The sequence below is a fragment of the Neoarius graeffei genome, chromosome 23, assembly GCF_027579695.1.
Source record: "Neoarius graeffei isolate fNeoGra1 chromosome 23, fNeoGra1.pri, whole genome shotgun sequence".
NCBI lineage: Eukaryota > Metazoa > Chordata > Actinopteri > Siluriformes > Ariidae > Neoarius > Neoarius graeffei.
Genome location: NC_083591.1, coordinates 60,598,314 through 60,616,369, shown reverse-complemented (window position 1 = coordinate 60,616,369; position 18,056 = coordinate 60,598,314). Strand labels below are relative to the sequence as shown.

The window sequence follows — 18,056 nt, the reverse complement described above, 5'->3', positions numbered from 1 at the left end:
ACTCATTATAATCACACAGGCATTATAATCGCACACCCGCAGTAATCACACACTCATTATAATATCACACTCACAACAATCTCACACTCCCTATAATCTCACACTCGCTACAATCAAACACTCGCGACAATTACACATGCATTATACTCACACACTCACTATAATCACACTCGCTATAATCTCACACTTGCTACAATCAAACACTCGCTACAATCACACATTAATTATAATCACACGCTCGCTATAATCTCACACTTGCTATAATCTCACACTCACTATAATCTCACACTTGTTATAGTCACACACTCATCATAATCTCACACTCACTATAATCCCACACTCGCTATAATCTCAAACATGCGATAATCTCACACTCACTATAATCACACATCCTTTAATCTCGCACACGCTACAATCACACACTCACTATAATCTCACACTCGCTATAATCACACATTCGCTATAATCTCAAACTCGCTATAATCTCACACTGATGATAATCTCACACTCACTACAATCTCACACTCACTGTAATCTAACACTCACTATAATCACACACTCATAATTTCAAACTCGCTATAATCTCACACTCACTATAATCTCACACTCATTATAATCTCACACTCATTATAATCTCACACTCACTATAATCTCACACTCATTATAATCTCACACTCATTATAATCTCACACTCATTATAATCTCACACTGGCTATAATCATACACTCATTATAATTGCACACTCACTATAATCTCACACTTGCTATATTCTCACACTCACTATAATCACACACTCATAATCACAAACTCATTATATTCTCACACTCGCTATAATCACACACTCACTATAATCTCACACTTGCTATAATCACACACTCACTATAATCTCACACTCGCTATAATCACACACTCATAATCACAAACTCATTATAATCTCAAACTCGCTATAATCACACACTCATTATAAACACACAGGCATTATAATCTCACATTCACTATAATCTCACTCACGATAATCACACACTCATTATAATCACACATTCATTATAATCACACAGCCATTATAATCTCACATTCGCTATAATCTCACACTTGCTATAATCTCACACTCATTATAATCTCACACTCATTATAATCTCACACTGGCTATAATCACACACTCATTATAATTGCACACTCACTATAATCTCACACTTGCTATATTCTCACACTCGCTATAATCACACACTCATTATAATCTCACACTCGCTATAAACACACACTCATAATAATCACACAGGCATTATAATCTCACATTCGCTATAATCTCACATTCACTATAATCTCACACTCGCTATAATCACACATTCATTATAATCACATAGGCATTATAATCTCACATTCGCTATAATCACACACTCATTATAATCTCACACTCGCTATAATCTCACACTTGCTATAATCACACTCATTATAATCTCACATTCGCTGTAATCACACACTCATTATAATCTCACACTTGCTATAATCACACACTCATTATAATCTCACACTCATTATAATCTCACACTTGCTATAATCACACTCATTATAATCTCACATTCACTGTAATCACACACTCATTATAATCTCACACTTGCTATAATCACACTCATTATAATCTCACATTCACTACAATCTCACACTCACGATAATCACGCACTCATTATAATCACACATTCATTATAATCACACAGCCATTATAATCTCACATTCGCTATAATCTCACACTTGCTATAATCACACATTCATTATAATCTCACACTCATTATAATCTTACACTCATTATAATCACACACTCATTATAATCTCACACTCGCTATAATCACACACTCATTATAATCTCACACTCGCTATAATAACACACTCACTATAATCTCACACTCGCTATAATCACACACTCAGAATCACAAACTCATTATAATCTCACACTTGCTATAATCACACACTCATTATAATCTCACACTCGCTATAATAACACACTCACTATAATCTCAAACTCACTATAATCACACACTCATTATAATCTCAAACTCGCTATAATCTCACACTCGCTATAATAACACACTCACTATAATCTCAAACTCGCTATAATCTCACACTCGCTATAATAACACACTCACTATAATCTCAAACTCGCTATAATCTCACACTCACTATAATCTCACACTCATTATAATCTCAAACTCGCTATAATCTCACACTCGCTATAATAACACACTCACTATAATCTCAAACTCGCTATAATCTCACACTCGCTATAATAACACACTCACTATAATCTCAAACTCGCTATAATCTCACACTCACTATAATCTCACACTCACTATAATCTCAAACTCGCTATAATCTCACACTCACTATAATCACACACTCATTTTAATCTCAAACTCGCTATAATCTCACACTCGCTATAATAACACACTCACTATAATCTCAAACTCGCTATAATCTCACACTCGCTATAATAACACACTCACTGTAATCTCAAACTCGCTATAATAACACAGTCACTATAATCTCAAACTTGCTATAATATCACACTCGCTATAATAACACACTCACTATAATCTCAAACTCACTATAATCTCACACTCACTATAATCTCAAACTCATTATAATCTCAAACTCGCTATAATCTCACACTCGCTATAATAACACACTATAATCTCAAACTCACTATAATCTCACACTCGCTATAATAACACACTCACTATAATCTCAAACTCGCTATAATCTCACACTCACTATAATAACACACTCACTATAATCTCAAACTCGCTATAATAACACAGTCACTATAATCTCAAACTTGTTATAATATCACACTCGCTATAATCTCAAACTCGCTATAATCTCACACTCACTATAATCTCAAACTCATTATAATCACACACTCGCTATAATCTCACACTCACTATAATCTCACACTCGCTATAATAACACACTCACTATAATCTCAAACTCGCTATAATCTCACACTCACTATAATCTCAAACTCATTATAATCACACACTCGCTATAATCACACACTCACTATAATATCACACTCGCTATAATAACATACTCACTATAATCTCAAACTCGCTATAATCACACTCACTATAATCTCAAACTCATTATAATAACACACTCGCTATAATCTCACACTCACTATAATCTCACACTCACTATAATCTCACACTCACTATAATCTCAAACTCGCTATAATAACACACTCACTATAATCTCAAACTCGCTATAATCTCACACTCGCTATAATCTCAAACTCGCTATAATCACACTCACTATAATCTCAAACTCATTATAATAACACACTCGCTATAATCTCACACTCACTATAATCTCACACTCACTATAATCTCACACTCACTATAATCTCAAACTCGCTATAATAACACACTCACTATAATCTCAAACTCGCTATAATCTCACACTCGCTATAATCTCAAACTCGCTATAATCTCACACTCACTATAATCTCAAACTCGCTATAATCTCACACTCACTATAATCTCAAACTTGCTATAATCTCACACTCGCTATAATCTCAAACTTGCTATAATCTCACACTCGCTATAATCTCAAACTCGCTATAATCTCACACTCGCTATAATCTCAAACTCGCTATAATCTCACACTCACTATAATCTCAAACTCATTATAGTGTCACATTCATTATAATCACACACTCGCGATAATCACACACTTGAACTTTATTCATGTGGAATGAACTGACATAGTGAGGAACACATGGAATGTAAATAAATATCCATTTATTAAACATTAGCTGAGACTGATATGTTCACTGCTAAATCACTTAGCTGATTAACTAGTTACTGAATCACTAATATAAAACAATTCCATGAAAATACTGTATAATTCTGTGCTCTTTACTTTCCCTCAACAACAAAACTCTCTCTTAAGTTTAGTTTCTGCAGCGCTTTTATTTTTTTAAAAATAACAGAATATTTAATTTAATAATTTCTACCAGTAGATCAGTACTCTGTCTTTTGAATCGACTCTCTCTCTCTCTCTCACACACACACACACATCATTCTGTTTTCCCTTCTATAAAACTTGAAACAGTCCAGACCAGATGAACAAGTTTAATTGTTTTATGTTTGACTGGCATATATGTGTGTGTGTGTGTGTGTGTGTGTGTGTGTGTGTGTGTGTGTGTGTGTGTGTGTGCGTGTGTTTTCTCTTCAATTGTTTTCTGCATGTGTTATTAGTAATGCCAGGTAGTTAACACCCATCACACCCAGGTTTGTTTTTTTTGTCACATTGAAAACTGAAATCTGTGTGAAGGACATTTGTTTCTCTCATTCGTGACAAACTGTAAAACTCTAATCTTCTGTTGTGATTTATGAAATTATTGCATCATATTCAGATATTTATAACCACAAAGGAGCCTGTGTATTAATCACATTCACAACAGAATTTATTTATGTGACACGTACACGCACATTTTCAAATGTGTCCAAAATCAGGGCCTTTAGGTGACTGGGACTCTCTCAGCTAGCAAGGGGAATGAGAACACTGGCAGCATGCTTTCACCAGAATGATCTGGAACTTTTTTATTTATATTTTATTTTAGTGAATTGATTTTTAGCCCTTTGTTTAGTACACTAAATTGTAGTGGAAAAACACACACAAAAGGGACACACACTGCTTCCATTGTTTGATTGTTCACGGTCAAGTTCACAATCATGTCTACCTCTGAGTGTCAGCACACAATCACAGGTTCACCAGACAGAGCTTTGTCCTGTCCTCTGTGTGTGTGTGTGTGTGTGGGGGGGGGGGGGGGGTTGTTCTGTCAACTTTGGACTTAAATCTCAAATCAGCTAAAAAGATCTCATAAAACATGTGGCAGATCACACACACGCACGCACGCATACGCCCACACACACACACACACACACACACACGCAGTCTATAGGAGAATATGAATAAATTTAGTTCCTTGTTCAAGTAAATCATCCATAAAGTGAAAAAACAGTTAATCAGTAATAAAATATTCTTTATCATTTTCAGTTTATTTGAAACTTTCTCACTGACAGAACGTTAAATTCAGGCGCGTCAGTCGTCCCCCAGTGTGCTAAAGGTTCTACCTTTTCAAGACATGTTCATGCGGAGCCTGCTAGGAACCCTGTGTTCTCCATGGAACCTTTAAGGATTCCGCAAGAAGGATGAATGAAAAACCCTTGATAGTTCTCGATGAAGTGTTTGTTCCGAGCGTGTTAAAGCTGTGTATCGTTGTGCTCTAGTTTCTCTTTTCCTCTGTCTATAAATATCTCTCTTCTTCTCTCTTTCTCTTTCTATCTGTCTGTCTAAATATCTCACATGTTTTTCTCACTCTCTCTTTCTGTCTGTCTCTCAGTCCCACTTCCTTATATAATCACACCCACCTGAAGGACGTTACACAACATCTCACTGTTAAGGGCTGAGAGAACCCAGAAAAATGGAGTGTCTCCTGCCTATAGCACTTTATCTCCATATCTACAATTATCCAAACCCCTAGCACCCTGTCCCCTCATCTGTGAGTCTCTTTGGCACTGTGTCCCCTCATCTGTGAGTCCCCTTGTTTCTGTGCCCCCTTGTCTGTGAGTCCCCTTGTCTCTGTGTCCCCTCATCTGTGAGTCCCCTTGGCAGTGTGCCCCCTCGTCTGAGAGTCCCCTTGTCTCTGAGTCTCCTTGTCTCTGTGTCCGCTTGGATCTGTGTCCTCTCATTTCTGAGTCCTCTTGTCTGTGAGTCCCCTCATCTCTGAGCCCCCTTGTCTCTGTGTCCCCTCGTCTGTGAGTCTCCTTGACACTGTGTCCCCTCGTCTGTGAGTCCCATCGTCTGTGAGTCCCCTCATCTGTGAGTTCCCTCGTCTCTGTGTCCCCTCATCTCTGTGTCCCCTTGTCTGTAAGTCCCATCGTCTGTGTGTCCCCTTGTCACTGAGTCCCCTCATCTCTGTGTCCCCTTGTCTCTGAGTCCCCTTGGCTGTGTCCCCTTGTTTGTGAGTCCCCTTGTCTGTAAGTCCCCTTGGCTGTGTCCCCTTGTTTGTGAGTCCCCTCGTCTCTGTGTCCCCTCGTCTGTGAGTCCCCTTGTCTGTGAGTCCCCTTGTCTCTGTGTACCCTTGCCTCTGAGTCCCCTCATCTCTGTGAGTCCCCTTGTCTCTGTGTCCCCTCGTCCTTGAGCCTTGTTGTCTGTGAGTCCCCTTGTCTCTGAGTCCCCTTGTCTGGGAGCCCCCTTGTCTCTGAGTCCCCTCATCTCTGAGTCCACTTGTCTGTGAGCCCCCGTGTCTCTGAGTCCCCTTGGCTCTGACTCCCCTTTTCTGTGAGTCCCCTCATCTCTGTGTTCCCTCATCTCTGAGTCCCCTTGTCTGTGAGTCCCCTTATTCTATCAGTTTTACATCCTAATGTTATTTTACTTTCTCTTTACATTTAGCTCTGTCTCATTTCCTGGTTCAGCACTAACCACTCCCATTTCTCGACAGGCCCCACCCACTCGCCCAGAGCACCACGTGACTCCAGCAGGACCAGAGCTGCAATCAGAGCTCCACTAACACACACACAACGGTGAGCAAACTGAGTGTGTGGTTTTTAAAGACATTGCACAGTATATCTACCTCTATGTTTGCACATTGTTTGTTTGCCTTTTTTTTAAATGTTATCTTCATTTTTCACTCTACCTTTATATTTTGCATTCCATATGCACTTTATATTTTATATTTCATATTTTATATATATATATTTCTTTTTATATTGGTAAGCGTAGTTTGGTCAGGCAGTTGCAAAATAAGAATTTCATTACCCAATAATAAACCGCTGTGTCTGTTATTGTGTATATGACAAATAAAAATCTTGAATCTTCTTGAATCTTGAGGCAGACAGGGAGAGACACAGGAACAGGGAGAGAAAAAGACAGCTGCTGCCCCCTAATGGAACAAGAGAGAATTACACACATACAACACCCACACACACACATTGAAATGAATGTCAGCTTGCATAATCACTGTGTGTTTGTGTTTATTTTTTATTCAGCCCTCCATCGCCTCCACATTATGGAGAAGCGTTGCCAGGCAACAAGTGCACTAGAGAAGGCGGAGCTTCCTCTCTGTTGCCGTTAGAGACTGGAGATTGGCGGCTCAGAGGAGAGATGGAGGAGCTGAGCACACACATGAGCCAAGCCTGCAGCATGCAGGACAATGATCCATACACACACACTCACCGCATGGTCAGCACACACAACAACACACACAGGTAAGTGTGTGTGTGTGTGTGTGTGTGTGTGTGTGTGTGTGTGTGTGTGTTTAATGAGAATAATGAGAAGTTTTTGATTGTTGGTCAGGATGGTGACAAGTGGAGAGACAGCGCGGGAGAACTTCAGTCACAGTTTAAACATAGTGAAGAATATTGGTGAGTGGATACACACACACACACACACACACACACAAGCTCGGCTATCTGTGTGAATGTATTAATTGAATTAGCATGTGATTACAAAGTGACTGGCGAATACTTAAGCATTTCTGAATGAGAATGTGTGTGTGTGTGTGTTTACAGTCAATGTTAATTTTCTCACAAAAATGTGTTCTAATTTCTCTCTCTCTCTCTCTCTCTCTCTCTCTCTCTGTCTCAGTCCCACTTCCTTATATAATCACACCCACCTGAAGGACGTTACACAACATCTCACTGTGTGCAATGTCACCTTTGGAGTGACCAAACACACACACACACACACACACACACACACACTCTCTCTCTCTCTCTGCAGTATTATTATCAGTAATAGCAGTGTGTGTTAGCAGTGTGTGTGTGACTACTGTACGAGTCTCAACATGTTTACAGTAGAAACTCAGTGGGGTCCAAACTCCAGTTTTGTGTTTTTGTGATGTTCCTCTGTGTCACTCAGTGATTTATTACAGTGACGTCACTGAGACGATGTCCAACTGCTGCTGAAGCCTTTTCACCTTCAACACCACCATCAGCTGATCTTTCTCACTGACGCTAATAAACAGGTTACAGTCACTACATGCCATGTGTTATTGTGTGTGTGTGTTTAGCGTTCCTGTATCAGGAGTATCGGGACTCTTCAGAACAGCAAGAAATTGAACAGAGGAGGCAGAGAGATGCCCTTCCTGAGAGAGGCCTGGAGGCAGGGCCAGGGGTCACCACAGGGTTGGGGGTTACAGGGGGTTCAGGGGTCACAGCCCCTGCACTTCAGCTGCAGCTGCGTAACTCATCTCGCTCTCTGACTTTATGGCAGAATCTTGAGGCCGTGCAGGAGAGTGGACTTTTACACACACTCCCTCAAAGAGAGGTCATACTGCAGGAGGTATACACACACACACACACACACACCTGCACACGCACGCACACACACACACACACACACACACACACCTGCACACGCACGCACACACACACACACCTGCACACGCACGCACACACACACACACCTGCACACGCACGCACACACACACACACCTGCACACGCACGCACACACACACACACACCTGCACACGCACGCACACACACACACACACCTGCACACGCACGCACACACACCTGCGCACGCACACACACACACCTGCACACGCACGCACACACACACACACACCTGCACACGCACGCACACACACACACACACCTGCACACGCACGCACACACACCTGCGCACGCACACACACACACCTGCACACGCACGCACACACACACACACACACCTGTGCATGCACAAACGCACAACTGCGCACGCACACAAACACGCACACCCGTGCACATACACACATACATACGCACGCATGCATGGGTGGACACACACACACACACAACAGTGTTTATTATAGAACATTTAAAACAAAGTAAAAACTTGTATTTTATTTTGCACTCTCTCTCTCTCTCTCTCTCTCTCTATCTCTGTCTCTCCCTGTCTGTCTCTCTGTCTCTTCCTGTCTCTCTCTCTCTCCATCTCTCTCTCTCTGTAGGCAATGTTTGAGTTGGTGACATCTGAAGCATCGTATTATAAAAGTCTGGAGCTTTTGGAATCTCATTTCCTCCAGAACCCACTGCTCATTAACACACTCAGCCAATCAGACATGCACTTCCTGTTCTCCAACATTGCTGATGTCATGAAGGCGAGCGAGAGGTGTGTGTGTGTGTGTGTGTGTGTGTGTGTGTCCTTGTACTTGCTGCATATTGAACACCAAAAAGGGTTTTGTAAAATACAGTTCAGACTTATTTGTGGAAGTGAGAACATTTTGGCATTTTTAGATGTTACATAAACATATTTCTCCTTCCAGAAACCTTCACCACATCAACAATTCCACACATCTTTAATCAGTTTATTATCAGTGGAACGTACACTGTATGAGTCTCTGTGAATAAGTTGTTACTATAGGAACGATAAGGTATTAGAATGAGAGCATTAATATAAACCTACACTATTGTCAGAGCTGCTGTTAGAGAGAATTAATCAATACCTTCTGACCAATCAGAGTCCAGAACTCAGCAGCAGCATGTGGTTCCAGCTACATTAAATTATGTGTATTATATTTATCCTGTTATTATTCCATTGTAGTTTGTTTATTACAGCCATGTGTTCAAGCTCCTGATGGACTGAATGTTTATTTCATGCCATGCGTTTTTTCAGGTTCCTGATGGATCTGGAGCACCGGATCGAGGAGTCGCTGCTGATCTCTGATGTGTGTGACATCGTGCATCATCACGCTATTCACCATTTTGATGTCTTCATCAGTTATGTCATCAACCAGGTTTATCAGGAGAAGAACTACAGACGCATCCTGTGAGTGTGTGTGTGTGTGTATGGATGGGTGTTTCCATATATAGCAGAATGTACTGTAATACAACCATGTGTGCTTATTTAACCATTTAACGATGTGTGTGTGTGTGTGTGTGTGTGCGCGCGTGTGTGTGTTATAGGCAGGAGAAACCAGCCTTCAGGGAGAACATGGCCATTCTGGAGAATCAGCCGAAAGTCAGAGGTCTGTCTTTCACCTCGTTCCTGATTCTCCCCTTCCAGCGAATCACACGACTCAAACTGCTGGTGCAGGTAACAATCAGCCAATTAGAACACTTAAAATACAGACTAAAATCCTGAGTCAATCAGCCAGCGAAATACTAAATACTAGCACCAATCAGCCAGTCAGATTTAGGTTCAAACATAACGAGTGTGTGTGTGTGTGTGTGTGTTCTAGAACATTCTGAAGAAGGTGGAGGAGAATTCAGAGAGAGAAAGGAACGCTATAAAGGCTCATCAGGAGCTTGAGAGGGTGAGTGTGTGTGTGTGTGTGTGTGTGTACACTACTGAGGACCAACTGTCCCCACAAGGACAGTAAAGTCTGACAATTTCGACCTCGTGGGGACATTTGGATGGTCCCACAAGGAAATTGCTGCTGTTGTGTTTTTTAAACAAAAATGCCTGCGACTCTGTAGGACAGGATAAGCGGCTACAGATAATGGATGGATGGATAGATATGGACCGACTGAACGAACGAACGAAATGTTTCCTTTTCATTCCTGAGGTTAAAGTTGGGGTTGGGTTTAGGTTCAAGCACAGCATTAATGAACTGCAGTAATGATGTCAGTGGAAGGTCCTCACAAGGATAGTGAGACAAACGTGTGTGAACAATGCCATGTTTGTTCCCATCATTTCTATGGTAACTGCCTGCCAAATTTGCATAATTATTACTCAGCATGAATCTTTACATTTTGTTTTAGGATTTAGGAGTTTAGGATCATTGTGTCATGTTAGCTTTTTAAAGGTGTAGTGTTCAGGGGGTGACACAGGGGTGTAGTGGTTAGTGCTGTTGCCTCACAGCAAGAAGGTCCGGGTTCGAGCCCCGTGGCTGATGGGGGCCTTTCTGTGTGGAGTTTGCATGTTCTCCCCGTGTCCCCGTGGGTTTCTTCCGGGTGCTCCGGTTTCCCCCACAGTCCAAAGACATGCAGGTTAGGTTAACTGGTGACTCTAAATTAACCATAGGTGTGAGTGTGAATGGTTGTGAAGAGAAAACCTCTGTAATAATCCAGTAAAAGGCAATGGGAAGCCACTACTATAATGTTCCCTGGAGACTTTAATGGCTGAAGCAATTAGAGCGGCCACGTCACTGTAGTGATACACCAAAATGGATGGATGGAGTGTGTAGGATTTATGGCTTTGGGTGTCGCACTCGCTATGTTTTTGTGTGTGTGTGTTTCAGATTGTGAAGGAGTGTAATGAAGGTGTGAAGAAGATGAGCCGCACTGAGGAGCTGATCAGCATCGAGAAAACTCTGGAGTTCAAATCAAAGGTAAATAAACACATAAACGTTAATATTAATATAAACCTTAAAGCAGATACGCAGAGCCTTTACTTTTAAATAAATTTCTGAGTGGATAGTATCTCCATCCTTGACTCTTGTATGCTGCACAAATGGGAATTTAAAAAAATATATTTTGAGAGTTAAAATCGACCGCAAAGTTGTGATTGGCGCCGCCCCGCTGAGCCAGCCAGCCCTGAGTGCGTGACGTCACAGCGGGAACCGGTTTTAAGGCCGAGGCCTTTTACAGCTATAGACCAAAGTCATATAAATAAAAATTTATAGTGAAAGTAAGAAATAGCGTTACCGACTTGCTCAACTAAGACTGATTTGACTTCATTGATTGTGGGTTGACTCTCATTAAAACAGGATGGGTGCTATAACTTATGCAACATACATATACATGCATGCATTTTCACTGATAAAACGTAAAAGGCTAATTAAATAATCAGACGAACTGAATCACATTCTGAAGCAAATTAAATAATCTTATACCGCTAACTTAAACACACAATACAGGTTACATGGATTAATCTAAATGCAGGGAAACAACGTGCTGTTGTTGTTTTTTATCCAAATGAGAGTCGGCGCTTACCCGTCTGTGTTCTCGCTTCTTGAAGGCCGATCTTGTGGCCGATTGTTTTGAAACAATCTGACTTTCAGTTGTTCATTCAGTTCTCCGTTCGTTCACTTCTTCCATGTCAGGGAGAGATGGTGGCAATATCCAGTTTAGAAATCAGACGGCTGCTCCACTCATTCACTTTTCTTCATACTGAGTACTCCGCCATTACTGCTCAGCTCAGGCAATTACTAAAACCCGGGACGGAATGAAACGTCACCGGTTTTAGCAACAACCGCAGGTAGGTCATTGCCCGAGCGATATGTCCCGTCCCGTTCCGTCCCGGGTTTTAGCAACAACCCTCGGCTCACGGGAGGACTGGTGCAACTGAACTCACTTTCCTTTAAAAAAAATAAATAAATGAAATAAATACTTTCCTTTTCTTGTAGTTTTTTTTCTTTAATTGTTGGTACTGCACCCTCTTTCAATCCGGGCTTATAGCCTACGCTCCCCATCAGATCAGAGGTCTCGTACGAGTCTTCAGTAAAATGTGCAGAGCAGAGGAGAGACCACTTCATAGGCGCCCAATGTGCCCGTGAACTTCTCACAAAACGCCTCCAAATCTTTGCAGTTTGAACATTCTTGGGCCATGAATGCAATGTACAGTGCCTTGCAAAAGTATTCATACCCCTTGAACTTTTTCACATTTTTCCACCTTACAACCACGAACTTAAAAGTTTTTTATTGAGATTTTATGTGATAGACCAACACAGAGTAGCACATAATTGTGAAGTGAAACAAAAATGATAAATGGTCTTCAAAATTTTAAACAAATAAAAATCTGAAAAATGTGGTGTGCATTAGTATTCAGCCCCCTGTACTCTGATACCTCTAAATACAATCCAGTGCAATCAGTTGCCTTCAGAAGTCATCTAATTAGTTAATAGAGTCCTACTGTGTGTAATTTACTCTCAGCATAAATACATTTGTTCTGTGAAGGCCTCAGTGGTTTGTTAGAGAACACTGAAGAACAAACAGCATCATGAAGACCAAAGAACTCACCAGACAGGTCAGGGATAAAGTTCTGGAGAAGTTTAAAGCAGGGTTAGGTTATAAAAAAAAATATCCCAAGCTCTGAACATCTCAAGAAGCACTGTTCAATCCATCATTCAAAAATGGAAAAAGTATGGCACAACTGCAAACCTACCAAGACATGGCCGTCCACCTCAACTGACAGAGCGAGCAAGGAGAGCACTGGTCAGAGAAGCAGCCAAGAGGCCCATGATCACTCTGGAGGAGCTGCAGAAATCCACAGCTCAGGTGGGAGAATCTGTGCACAGGACAACTATAAGTCGTACACTCCACAAATCTGGCCTTTTTGGAAGAGTGGCAAGAAGAAAGCCATTGTTGAAAGACAGGCATAAGAAGCCATGTAGGGGACACAGCAAACATGTGGAAGAAGGTGTTTTGGTCAGATGAGACCAAAGTTGAACTTTTTGGCCTAAATGCAAAGCGCTATGTGTGGCGGAAAACTAACACTGCTCATCACCCTGCACACACCATCCCCACTGTGAAACATGGTGGTGGCAGCATCATGCTGTAAAGGCCTAGGGGAGCCAATACAATAAATAAGAAGGGAGGTGAGGCGAGCGAGATGCATGCAATGCCAAAAGCGAATTTATTTTTCTTAAGTCTCAAAAGTCTCTCAATTGTAGGCAACCAAAATAAAGGAAGATAGGAGATAAGTCGACAGTCAGTAGTGTATGCATGCTGGATGTGAAAGAAAAGTGGGTCTCGATGTCTGGGAGGCAGCTCCTAATAAAGGGCCAAGCTCCGCCTCTGGACAGGTGACCGCAATTGCTGCTCATAAACACTCCACCCGCGCCTAGTCTAGGGAGTAAAAGGAAAAAACAGCTAATAAACAGAAAAAACCCTGGTGGCCGTCACACCTCCCCCCTTAAAATAAAACCTCCAGGTTTTAGGGAGCACATTAAACATTACAAAGTGAATCAATATCCCATTTACAAACACCCAACACACGTGACGTCACTGATACTCATTACTATGCATACAATCCAAAAATATGTAGGCCTACACAATATACACAAAAGCATAGTCAATCTATGCATGCATCTCCAATAAAACAAATACAAAAAGGTCTCCACATAATATACAAATAACATTCCAAACACTAAGTCAATCATAAATAAGGAGTTATATTCAAAACACTATAACCTAGACCAATCCCCTTTCCTCAAACATACAACCAGACCCCACCATATGCAGAAGCCAACCCGCTGGAACAACCAAATTTGTCCTCCGCATCCCAGTACCTGAAATTGGAAGACAAGATGAGAATTAAGCCTAAGGGGTAGGAGCGCATGAAAGCGCATCCGCCACCACATTGTCCTTTCCCCTGATGTGCTTAATATCAAGGTGGTACGGTTGTAAAAAGATACACCAACGCATTAGCCTTTGGTTGGGGTTCTGCAGGGAGTGAAGGAAGGTCAACGGATTATGGTCACAGTAGACCGTTATTGGGCAAACACTGCCCCCAACATACACCTTAAAGTATTGCAATGCCCAAATGAGTGCAAGGGCCTCTTTTTCAATAGTTGAATAGTTCAACTGATAAGTGTTGAACTTACGAGAAAAATAACATACTGGACGTTCAAACCCATTGCAATCGTCCTGTAACAGGACAGCCCCTGCTCCCACTTTGCTGGCATCTACTTGCAATTTGAACGGCTTGTTCATCTGGGGCGCAGCAAGGAGAGGAGCAGAGGTAAGGAGGTGCTTAACAGATTGAAAAGCTGTTTGACAAGTGGGGGTCCAATCAAATTGCTTGCTCTTCTTGAGCAGGTCTGTGAGCGGTATTACCGTCGAGGAGAAATTTTTGCAAAACCCCCTATAGTACCCAACCATTCCAAGAAACCGCATTAATTCTTTTTTGTTGACTGGTTCGGGAAACGAATCAATGGCAGCGACTTTGGCGCGGATGGGTCGCACAAAACCCTGTCCCACGACTTTTCCAAGATAGGTCACTGTCGCCTTCGCAAACTCTCATTTAGCGAGGTTGATGGTAAGGTTTGCCTGGGCCAAACGTATGAATAACTGACGGATGCCTTGGAGATGTGATACCCAAGTATCACTATACAAAACGACGTCATCCAAAAAGACGGCAACACCATCTAAGTGTGCCACAACCTGGTTCATTAACCTTTGAAAGGTTGCGGGCGCGTTACGCAACCCAAAACTCATTACGTTGTACGCATACAGACCGCTTGGTGTAATAAAGGCAGACACCTCGCGCGCTCGATCTGTCAAGGGGATCTGCCAATATCCCTTCAGCAAGTCAAACTTGCTGACGAACTTGGCAGAACCCACTTGATCAACACAGTCCTCAACATGCGGTAAAGGAAAGGAGTCGGGTTTGGTCACGCTATTCAATTTACGGTAATCCGTACAAAATCGGTACGTGCCATCTGGCTTGTTAACTAAGATGCAGGGGGACGCCCAACTGGAAAATGACTGCTCGGCTAGACCATGTTGCAACAAATATTTTACTTCACCTTCCAGGATTTTTTGTCTTTCCCCCGAGACCCTATAAAAACGTTGTCTGATCGGAGCAGACTGTCCAACGTCAATGTCATGACTGATGAGTGTTGTCTGGGTTGGTGTGTCAGAGAAAAGCGAAGGGAACTCTTTAATAAGTGCCTCCAACTCAAATGCCTGCTGTGAGGTGAGATGTTTAAACAGCACTGATAGATTAGCCAACGACTCTGAATTCTTTAGACGACCCAATAAAACTGCATCGTCAGGTGCGCGGACTTCTACATCCTCCAGCGCTGCCACTGCTTGCAAAGTAGACGAATGAGTTACAGCGCTATCCTCACTCGTCCCTGCTACTGACGAGCTAAGATGTAAACTAACAGCAGCAGCCGGACCAATAACCTTTGCCTTATCAAAGTACGGTTTAAGCAGGTTTGCGTGACACAACTGGGTCGATTTCTTCTTGTCGGGCGTTGCAATAACATAGTTGTCATTGTGCGCTACACGAATGACTTTATACGGACCAGCAAATTTTGCCTGGAAAGGAGAGTGGATGACAGGCAAAAGCATCATTACCTCATCCCCCACATTGAACACACGACGGACAGTTTTCTTATCATATGTTTTTTTCATTTTAACCTGTGCAGTCTGAAGTTTTTCTCTGGCCAATTTCCCTGCTAAATACAGCCGACGGCGAAACCCATTTACATAGTCCGTTAAGGACTGTGGGGGCTCGCACGGCAGATCACAGTTACCCACAAGAGTTGCCACTGGGCCACGTACAGAATGGCCAAAAACAAGCGCGTTTGGACTGAACCCAGTGCTTTCTTGGGTTACTTCCCTGGCCGCCAACAGCAACCAGGGAAGGCCCTCGTCCCAGCTACTACCCAACTCCACACAGTATGCCCTCAACATTGACTTTAGCGTTTGATGAAACCTTTCTAATACTCCTTGACTCTGGGGGTGATACGCTGACGCTTTACTATGCTGAATGTTCAGAAGATGTAACACCTGAGCAAAGGTCTTAGATGTAAAGTTTGTACCACGATCAGATTGTATGGTTTTCGGGATGCCAAATGTGGAGATAAATTCAGTTAACGCTTTTACAACGGGCCTGGCAGTGATGGAACGGAGTGGGTATGCCGCAGGGTAACGGGTAGTCTGGCACATTACTGTGAGTAGATAACTGCATCCACTCTTTGAACGAGGCAGTGGCCCAACACAATCAATCACAAGATGTTCAAATGGTTTAGACACGGGAGAGATTGGGCGCAGAGGCACAGGCTTCGGCATTTGATTGGGCTTGCCTGTCCGCTGACAAATTTGACAGGTCCTGACATGGGTCGCAATGTCTCGTTTAAGGCGCGGCCAATAGCAGTGGCGGATAACGCGATCATAGGTCTTCCGGACACCCATGTGACCGGCATCTTCATGGGCAGTGTTCATTACTAAATTGCGCAAGGATGTCGGTACTACTACCTGCCACAGGTGGTCATCAGCAGGGCCACTAGGAGGACGCTTGCGCATCAAAACCCCATTATGAATTACATACCCCGGAACCATGTAATCACTGCCACTGTGTGTCTTAAGAAACAGCGCCTTCAACGAAGCATCGGACTGCTGGGCATCAATTACCTGTTGTTGGGAAACAGTTAGGCAAACCAGATAGAGAATGCACATTAATTTGCATAGGCGCAGGTGGCATTTTACTCGACGCACGCGTCGTCACAGCTACCGGTCCAATTTCATCATTTTTGACATCCTCACCACAAACGGCGTCGTTTACCCAAACTCGAGACCCAACCAAAGCATTGCCCAGGATTACTGCAACGCCACGTATCGGCAGCGCAGGGCGTACCGCAAGGGCAACTTTCCCCTTTACCAAAGCTGAATCCAAGTACACCCGGTGAAGGGGCACATTCAAGACATTTAAATTTATTCCGCGAACATAAACAAATCGACCTGTGTCGGAGAAAGCAGAGAAGGGTAAAACAGATCATAAAATGAAAGACTCGACTGAGCCAGTATCCTTAAGGATTTTAACCGGGACTTTTTTCCCACCAGGACTAAGTGAAACAAGGCCATCAAAAACAAAAGGTGAAAAATAATCATTTACACGGGCAACATGTGATGTTGGCACAGCCAAGGCATTGTGCTTAACAGCGGACTTAAAGCTGTCTTTACCACGCAGCACAGGACATTCCGATTTCCAGTGGCCTTTCCCTAAACAATAATTGCAGATAGTGTCAGAACCTGATTGGCTACGAGAGCGAGGATCACTCTTGTTTAAAGACACCTGCATACGTGGGTTACGGAGTGTTGGAATATTACGAGACCAACGCATATCACGGGATGGCGGACCAGAAAACCTGCTTTTATGGATTAAGGAATAATCATCCGCTAAAGTGGCAGCAGCAGTCAGAGAGATGGCGTCGCGTTCGCTAAGGTAAATTGCCATTGCATCTGGGAGGGTATTTTTTAGTTGTTCCATCAGTATTAAATTGGCCAATTCTTCCTGGTTTTCAACTCCCGATGCGGAACACCAGCGATTGAACTGAACTGCGAGGTCATGCGCAAAGTCAGTGTAGGTCTGGTTTTGGCGTTTACGCATAGCCCTA

The 18,056-nt window shown here is 42.5% G+C and overlaps 1 protein-coding gene across 2 annotated transcripts in view; it reads left to right on the top strand.

Moving 5' to 3' along the window:
- Positions 1 to 18,056, top strand: part of ngef (neuronal guanine nucleotide exchange factor) — a 38,687-nt gene that overhangs the window by 10,734 nt on the left and 9,897 nt on the right. For both annotated transcript variants that reach the window (XM_060906602.1, XM_060906603.1), the window contains exons 3-11: positions 6,503 to 6,584; positions 7,050 to 7,268; positions 7,357 to 7,424; positions 8,072 to 8,343; positions 8,997 to 9,157; positions 9,662 to 9,814; positions 9,952 to 10,081; positions 10,227 to 10,301; positions 11,229 to 11,318. In XM_060906602.1, the coding sequence (XP_060762585.1) occupies positions 6,503 to 6,584; positions 7,050 to 7,268; positions 7,357 to 7,424; positions 8,072 to 8,343; positions 8,997 to 9,157; positions 9,662 to 9,814; positions 9,952 to 10,081; positions 10,227 to 10,301; positions 11,229 to 11,318 (1,250 nt within the window). The remainder of the gene's footprint in view (positions 1 to 6,502; positions 6,585 to 7,049; positions 7,269 to 7,356; positions 7,425 to 8,071; positions 8,344 to 8,996; positions 9,158 to 9,661; positions 9,815 to 9,951; positions 10,082 to 10,226; positions 10,302 to 11,228; positions 11,319 to 18,056) is intronic.